The sequence below is a fragment of the Aythya fuligula genome, chromosome 25, assembly GCF_009819795.1.
Source record: "Aythya fuligula isolate bAytFul2 chromosome 25, bAytFul2.pri, whole genome shotgun sequence".
Classification (NCBI taxonomy): Eukaryota; Metazoa; Chordata; class Aves; order Anseriformes; family Anatidae; genus Aythya; species Aythya fuligula.
Genome location: NC_045583.1, coordinates 2,037,025 through 2,045,367, shown reverse-complemented (window position 1 = coordinate 2,045,367; position 8,343 = coordinate 2,037,025). Strand labels below are relative to the sequence as shown.

Genomic DNA, 8,343 nt, shown 5'->3' with positions numbered 1-8,343 from the left:
CCCGGGGGTACCTCGGAGGGGGCGCACGGGGCTGGGCTGGGGGCAGCTCGAGGGGAGCCGGGCTCAGCCCGTCGGGGACGGGGGCAGCGCGGGGCTGGGGCCCGGCTCGGCTCAGCCCGGCCCGGTTCAGCCCAGCCCGGCCCGGCCCGGCTCGGTTCGGCCCCGTGCGCTCCGCCCCCCGCGGGCGGCCCCAGACCGGGGCGGCCCCGCCCGAGCCTCGCTGCGGAGCCGGGGCCGGAGCCGGGACCGGGAGCGGCGGCGGAGCGAGGTGCGCGCAGCGCTCGGGGCGCGGGGACCGGGGGAGCCCCGCGGGGAGCGGGGGGGGGGACAGCGCCGGGCCGGGGGGCTTGGAGGGGGTCGGGGCTCACCGGCACGGGAGGGGGGCAGAGCTGGGGCGGGGGTCCTGGGCGCAGGGAGGAGCCGGGCTCGGGGGGGTTCCCAGCTCGGGGGGGTCCCCGGGAGCTGCCCTGGGCAGCGGCGCGGCCCGAGGGGGCGCACGGCCCCGGCCCCTCCAGAAGAAGGGACGAAGTTGGCTCTGCTCGCCGCACAGCTCGGCGTTAAACATTTATCCGGGGGGGGGTTGCAGGCAGCTGGGTTATGTCTTAGGAGCAGGGGCGCATTCCTAAAGCATGAGCGCGCCGCTGCCCCAGCGCACGGCGGCCCCCGGAGCCTCCCCGGAGCCCCCCGAGCCTTGGCCGGCCCTGGGCGGCTCTGCGCCCCCTGCCCCTGCCTCCAGGCGCCGTCGGGGGGTCCCGGCTGTTTCAGCGCACCTTGGGCTCTCCCCTGCTAGCTGCGGGCACTGGGCTGACTGCACGCCTTCAGCTGCTCCTGCCAGCCTCGGAGTCTGCAAGGAAACGCTCTTCCGAGTGGAGAAGGAGCCAAGTTGCTCTCTGCCAACAGCCTACCCGGGGCGTGTAACCCGCCTTGCCTGGCTGCCTGCAGTTTGCACTGGGGAGGCCCACGGACACGGAGGGTTAGGAAGGTGTTAGCAAACGTTGGCTGGCTCCGGGGCAGTGGCTGTGAGGCACTGCGCCACTCCGGGCATCTGCTCGGGATGGGGCACCAAAGCTTTCAGCGGGGTCCCGGTGCTGCTGTGCGCTGGGGAAGGCTGGCCCTTGGTGGGGGATGCGGGATGGCCGCAGTAGGATGTGCTGTGGGGAAGGAGGTGAGGACAGGAGGCAGACAGACACCAGACAGAGCCCAAGGTGGGAAGGAGGAGGGCTCGCTGCCACCTCGGCTCACCGGGGGGTGTTCCTTGCTGCCTGCTCCTGCTGTGCCACGTATTGTGCTCGTATTGCTTTCACTGTGTCCGACTAAAATAAAATACAATCGGTAACTTTACTAGTTCAGCAGCAACATGTAAAAAGTTAGCTCGCCTTCTTTAGCCCAATGATGCAAAAAAGTCCAAAGTCCGTGGCTGTTGTCCTGAAGGCAGAACTGTCAGCTTCGTCTCAGAGCTTCTGTGCACGTGTGGTGTATTCACTGCTCCAGGAGTGGTCATCCTGCTCTCGCTTCCCTGGGTGCCATCGTGAGACAGAAGGCGTTTAAGTTAATTACAGTAAGGCTCCTTGCTCCTGTTAGTGCTTGTAGGATGTGTTGATTTCTGGGTATCCGCACACAAGCTGCCAGCCCTGCAAAAGAAGCCGTGTGGGATTTGCTGGGCAGTAAGCCCAGGGGGTCCCGGCTGGCACCGGAGGGGCTCCGCTGCTCTAAGGGCTGGAGGGGGCTGAGGTCAGAGCCGTGTGCTCCACGGCGTTTCTCCCTGGCAGCAGCGAGCAGCAGGCACAAGGCTTCCCACAAACACAAGCACTCGGGGTTTCGGGACCGAGATACGCCCAGGAGCTCAGAGCGGGGCCTCACTGCCATGGTGTTTCACTTTGGCACTGCCTTCCAGCTTCCCTTCCAGCTGGTGGATTGGTTTTCTGCTGCTGTTTAAGAATCCCCCAGATACCCGAGCCAGGAATTTGTCCGGCGCTGTGGGACTCGCTGCGGGTGATTCAGGCACCAGCTACGTCCCCCTGCTGTTGTCCCCAAACTCCTTCAGTCCCCTTGGAATGATTTTAGCTTTGGGGCTCACAGGAGCTGTGAAACACTCTTGTGAGGCTCCCCGCTTTGTTGTTGCAGAGCTGCACACAGCAGCTCGGTGGGGTGGGAGCCTCCCCCCAGTGGGGTTTTTGGGGTTGCTGCCACCAGCCCTGGCCCCGTTGGGCTCCGGCAGCGCCAGCACCGCCCCGTGCCTGCCCGAAAGCGGCTCCTGTTTGCCTCCCTCCTGGGGGCCTGTCCTGATGTGCCCTCGCCTGGCGCGTTTGGGGCTGTGGCAGCAGCCCTTTGCACACACAAAGCCATGTTTAGAAGTGGAGACAGCCTGTCCTCGGCTGCTCTGGGTAGAAAACCTTGTTTGTGTTCCCTGCTGGTGTTTCGTGCTCTCTGGGTGCCGCGAGCTCCCTTGGATCTCGGCTGCGTTACGGGTTGCGCCGCCTGGGCCGAGGGCCTGTGCTTTGGGGGATTTGAAACCCAGCTGAATTCCTCGTGAATATTTTAGCCTTGAACCTGGTTTGTGTTGCAATTAGCTCGGCTCCTTCCCAAGCAGAAATTAAATCAAAACAGTCTGAGTACCCAGGATGCCTGAGTACCCAGGGCACTGTTGTTTGTTAAACCGCCGCCAGTTCAGCAGGAGCTGAAGACACAGCAAGGCCGAGTGGACGGAAACCTATCTCAGGCCCTTCAAAGGCTCCGTTTCCTCCCGTAATGCCGGGGGGGCCCTGGGGCCGCAGCCCTGCCCGGGGCCACAGGAGCCGGGCCCTTGGCTTCCCCCTCCGGCTGCGAGCTCTGTGGTTTTGGGGACGTAGTGGACTCGGTGCCTGAAGTGGCGGGGTCCAAATGATGGTGCTGAGCATTTCGTGAGCCCCTGGTCCTAGAGGCTCCAGGACTGCTGGGCCTCTGCCTTGCCCTGCTTGCTGGTCCCAGGTGAGGGGGGCTGCAGAGTGGGGCCATGGGGAGCGCCGGGTGTCCCTGCGAAGGTCCGGTGCCTTCTTCAAAGCCTTAACGCCTCCCTCTGCCATTTCCTGAGATCCCATAACAGAAACTAGATGAAAGATGCATCCTGCTGCAGAGGAATTCCCCGTTTCCTGCTCAGCAGGAACTTTGCTTTTTTGAGGCATGAGGCTGGGGGAGGCTGATCACGTAACAGCTGTGCCCGAGCCCTCGCTGTTTTTGTGACGATGACTTTAGAATAGCTGCTTGGAAGATGGAGCCGAGCAATTTTGTTTCGTTTTGCAATTTCTTGGCTTGCCGGAGGTGCTGCCCGTTCAGGGCCGGGCTGGGTGACCCCCGGCAGTCAGCTGCAGCCCTGGCACCCTGCAAAAGCTGGGTCGGTGCTGCTCAGCACCGGGTGCAGGCAGGCAGGTGCTGCTGCGTTTCATGCACCCCGTGGAGGTGCACGAGGTGTCTGCATTGAGGCACCCGCAGCGCTGCTCCCAGTGCACCCTTGGGTGCTGTGTGTGCCAGGCTTGCTGCGGCTGTGGGCAGGCAGCAGCCCTCGCAGGGACCCCGGGTGTTACTGGTAGAAGAGTTCAAAATCTTCCCAGCCTCCTCCCGCCCTCCCTTTGGAGGCCGGCCTCGCATTAGCAATGGGCTATTTCTGGGCCGCTCGGCTGAGTAATGGAATGAGTTGTGCGGAGATTTTGGGCGGGTCGGGGCCTCTGCCCCGTGAGTCACCCGCGGGCAGGGCTCGAGGCGCTGCTGGGGCCCCCCCTGCTCAGGGTGGGTGCCGGCCCCGGCCCCAGCCCTGTCCCCATCAGCTCCTGCTGGGGGCTGTGGGAATGGGCTGGGCTGAGCCAGCAGCCCCCAGCACGCTGCGTGGCTGTGCACAGATCAGATCTCAGGTCCGATATCCTGCAGGCTCGACACGGGCAGACCTCGTCTCCCTGTCTGGACGCGGGCTGCCTGCCTCCGCTGCTGTTCTTTGTTCCCTGTGCTGTTCTCTGTTCCCTGGCCTTGTGCTGAGTAGATACCAGTGCTTCCCACAGCACCTTTCCTCCTCCATCCCTCTGAGGTGCAGAATCGCAAAGCACCAAATCCCATTTTGCCGTGGGCAAGGGCATTTCCTGGGGGATCTTTTTGCCCATGAGCTTTCCTTTGCCTGTGCTGCGGAGATGGTGGCAGGGGAGCGGATGGGCCTTTGCCCAGACGAGAAGGATGGTTTGCAACAGGGGTGACGCATTTCTCGTATCCCAAGGGACACAAGCCCCCCTCCCTGAGGGCAGGAGACTGCTCCAGCCCTGGCTCCATACTCAGACGTGGTGCCTCTTCCTGGTGCCCTCCCCGGCTGTTTGCACATGCAGGGGGACAGGGGGGACCCTGGCCCAGCTGGGGAGCCAGAGCCCGTATCTGGATGAGACCTTTGCCTCCTGCTCGGTCTGCGGGAGCTGCGGTGGTGCTGAGCCCTGGGGGGATTTGTGGGAGGCTGCGGAGTGGGGCACAGCCCTGGGAGGTTTCCGTGGGGCAGAGGCAGCTTGGCGGTGACCTGCTAAGCGTGCAGATAAGAGGAGCTCTCCTCAGCCTGCTTTGAAATGCAAGTCAGCCGCAGTGTCTAATTTCTTAATCCCTCGCTTGCAGCTAATTACAATGCAGCCTCGCTCGTGTTTTTCTCTTTTCCTTCCTTTATGCCGGGGCAGGGTGTGTGTGTAATCGCCCTGGGAGTCGCCAGCTTCTCTCACAGGAGCCGTTTGTGTGCTGGGCTCCGGCTGAGCGCAGCGCTGGGCATTGCCAGGATCCCAAGCAGGCTCTGGGGGAGTGGTGGCAGCTCCAAGCCGTGGGTGCCGCGGGGTCACGGCTGCTGAATCCCCCCAGCACCTCCAGCAAACACCTCCTTTCCAGGGCTGCCACACCTTTCTGGTGAGCTGCAGCCTCCCCGGCCCTCAGAGCAGTGCGTGCCCGCCCAGGGATTAAACCGTGAGCTGTCATCGTGCGCCTTGCCCTGGATTTCTGCGGGGATGGAGGAGTAATGGTGTCACAAGGGGGCCTAAGAAATAGGTCGGGCTCCAGACCGAGGTTTCTGGGGCCTGGAGGTGTCAGAGGGCTGCGATCCCAGCCCTGCTGCTCCATCAGGCTTCAGGGCAGGCGTTTCCTGGCATCCTGCTGGGCCGTTCCCAGCTTCAGTTGTGGTCGCAGTCCCTAACTCAGGGATGCGAGGCGTGCTCTTATGGGGGAGCAGCCATTTTGCTGGGGGCAGAGGGCAGCCGGCTTGGCTGGGGGGCTCGGCTCCGCTCACTGAGCTGTGGCTGGCAGCGTCCCCTGCCCCGGTGCCAGCTCCTGGCCGGGTGGCAAAGGCTCCTTTGTGACAGGGCTGGGAAGGGGCCAGCCCAGCGCCCGGTGCCAGGCGCAGGTTGGGCTCGCTCAGGGCCCCAAAAGCTCAGTTTGGCGCGCTCCTGCCACTGAGCTGATTATTTCGGAGCCAGTGAGCATGCCCGGGTGACACCCTGAAGAATTTCTAATCTGAAAATAAAGCCAGAGGGTGTGTGCGACTGAGGTCAGCACACAGCCCGTGTGCCCGGGCTGGGGGCATAGCGAGAAAACTCAGCTGGGAGAGCTGGTGGCCGGGGCTGGGCAGCCACCCTCTGCAGTGCTACGGGGTGAAAGGGGCTCGTCCCGGTAAGGTGTTTTTTCAGGGGGTCCCCAAATGCAGCCTCTGCACTGCTCATGGAGGCTGGGCCACTGCACGCAGTGCTGGGTGTAAATGTGGGGCTGCTTCCAGCTGCACTGCTCCCTGCAGTGCCTGCGGGCTGCTCTCCTGCTGCCCTGGAAGCTGCTCACACTGAGGTGTGCCGTCGTGCCTGGTCCTGTGCTCCCTGGGGCAGCTGCACGAGAGACCCCGGGGTGTTGGGGCCAGGAGGCAGCGGGTGCACGGGCTGCCTGTGGCCGTGGCCCTGCTCACCCGTCCCCTCCTGGTCCCGCAGCGATGGCAGCCATCAGGAAGAAGCTGGTGATCGTGGGAGACGGTGCCTGCGGGAAGACGTGCCTGCTGATCGTGTTCAGCAAGGACCAGTTCCCCGAGGTCTATGTGCCGACGGTGTTCGAGAACTACATCGCTGACATCGAGGTCGACGGGAAGCAGGTGAGGGGCACCGGAGCTGGCCCCATCCCCCTTTTCCCGTGGTTCTGTGGGGTGGGTGGTGAAGGAGCGAGGTTCGGGTGGCTCTGATGCTCCCTGCACCAGCAGTGCTTGGGAGGGAGCCCTGCGGCTCCTGGGTTTCTGGGTCACCCCGAACCTGCCCCAGTTTGAGGAGGACCCTGGTTACAGCCGAGGGAGATAAAAGTGCTGCTCCGGGCCCCACAGCCTGCCTGCAGGGTCTGCGAGCTGCTGAGCCACATCCCTCTGCCCCGCAGGTGGAGCTGGCGCTGTGGGACACGGCCGGACAGGAGGACTACGACAGACTGCGGCCCCTCTCGTACCCAGACACGGACGTGATTCTCATGTGCTTTTCTATCGACAGCCCCGATAGCCTCGGTAGGGCCCAGGGAAAGAGGGGGAATGTGGGGTCCTGCAGAGCTGGGTGCTGCTGGCTGAGCTCCTGCTGCCACCCTGAGCTCTGGGAAGACCCCGTGCCATTGTGTTTGGGGGTGTCAGGTCTCCCCACTGCCCCCCTGGCTTTATGTATGCTCTGAGAAGATGCTGGGAACGCACGGGGTTGAGGAGCATGGGGAGGGCACAGCTTGGGCTGGGACTGTGCTGCTGCGCACCCCAATGCCCCTTGGCTCAGGGGGTGTGTGCTGCCTCCTGCAGAGAACATCCCGGAGAAGTGGACCCCGGAGGTGAAGCACTTCTGCCCCAACGTGCCCATCATCCTGGTGGGGAACAAGAAGGACCTGCGGAACGACGAGCACACGCGGCGGGAGCTGGCGAAGATGAAGCAGGTGGGGAACGCGCTGCGGCCGGGCGCGTGGCTGTCGGGGGGTCCTGGCTTTGGGGTGTGCGAGGGGCCGGGGTATGGGGGCCCCTCTCCCTGTGCCACCTCCCCAGGGTTCCCTCCTGCAGCGCCCAGTCCAGGCACTGGGGGATGCCCCGCCGGCCGTCGCCGTGCTTCTCGCTGCTGTCGTCGGGCGACGTTCCCAAACCTCTTTTCCAATGCCGTGCAGGAGCCCGTGAAGCCAGAGGAGGGAAGAGACATGGCCAACCGCATCAACGCCTTCGGCTACCTCGAGTGCTCGGCCAAGACGAAGGAGGGCGTGCGGGAAGTCTTCGAGATGGCCACCCGCGCGGGGCTGCAGGTCAGGAAGAACAAGAAGCGCAGGGGCTGCCCGCTGCTGTGAGCGGCCGGCCGGCGAGGCGGGCACAGCCCCGAGCAGCGTCCGGACACCGCAGCCAGAGCTCATCCCACCCGAGAGCTGCCCCAGGTAGGCGGGCAGCCCCGTGCCCTGCCGGGGGGGCAATGCCTTCAGCTCGGCAGCTCCGTGGCACCCTGTTGTACAGCCATCCCCCCGGCTTCGCCTGTGCCCTGCACTGGGCAGGGCTCATGGCCCGGGGGCTGCTGGCCACCCCCCCACGGCTTGTGGCCACGGCCTGCTCGGGCCCTCTGCCCCTGCCTGGGACGGTCCCACCGGGGTTTTATAGGGACTTCAGCCCTGTCCGGGCAGAGCCATGCCACGAGGAGCCGGAGCCAGGCCCAGTTGCTGCCAGAAGTGCCCCCCCCGGGCCCAGTGCTGGGGCAGGGCCTCGTCCAGCCGCCTCCGAGGCCGAATCGCTACGGACTTAGCACCAGTAAATTGAACTGTGTAATTGGGAGAATAAATGCAAAGTGGTATTTCAGTAATGGCAGCGCTGCTTCCGTGGCCTCCTGCGGGCCGTCCTTGCTGGGCTTGGTCCGTGCCCCTCGTGCCCCCCAGGACTGACACCAACGCTCTCAGTGTTTTCTCTGTTTATTGGGGGAAAGAAGGTTGTGTGCCCGCACACCGCCCAGCTTGGGGGCCAGGCGAGAGCAGTCAAAGGCAATTGGCTTTCTTTGGCTGTATCAAAAATTGATTAAAACCAAATAAAATTGGTCCGTGGTCCCACTCTGCAAAGGGGGGGGGGTCTCAGCCCTGCGGTCTGGGTCAGGCTCGCGGCTGGCAGCCGCAGTCACCTCTCCCCTGCCACAGGGACCCCGGGCAGGGCTCCGCACGCACAGCCTGGGCTCTGCAGGGATGCGTGGGGAGCCCGGGGGGGACCCAAGGACGAGGTGGGGGGAGCAGGAGGCTGCTGCAGCCAGGGGCCAGGTCGGGGTCGCAGGAGCTCCGCGGGGCTGCTCCCGCTGAGGGGTTTTCCTTTGGGGAAGCCCCACGGGTCAGCAGCGTGCGGAGCTCCTG

General features: G+C 64.6%; 1 protein-coding gene across 2 annotated transcripts; it reads left to right on the top strand.

Annotated features, from left to right (window-relative positions):
• Positions 1-231: 231 nt before the first annotated feature.
• Positions 232-7,970, top strand: RHOC (ras homolog family member C). Of its 2 annotated transcripts, none has more exons than XM_032203151.1 (5): positions 232-268; positions 5,958-6,115; positions 6,388-6,508; positions 6,785-6,915; positions 7,138-7,970. In XM_032203151.1, exons 2-5 carry the CDS (start codon positions 5,960-5,962, stop codon positions 7,309-7,311), a joined length of 582 nt encoding a protein of 193 aa, XP_032059042.1. In that variant the 5' UTR covers positions 232-268; positions 5,958-5,959; the 3' UTR covers positions 7,312-7,970. The 2 variants fall into 2 exon arrangements, with proteins under 2 accessions (XP_032059042.1, XP_032059043.1); XM_032203152.1 differs by lacking the exon at positions 232-268 and adding an exon at positions 5,611-5,652.
• The last annotated feature ends 373 nt before the right edge of the window (positions 7,971-8,343 follow it).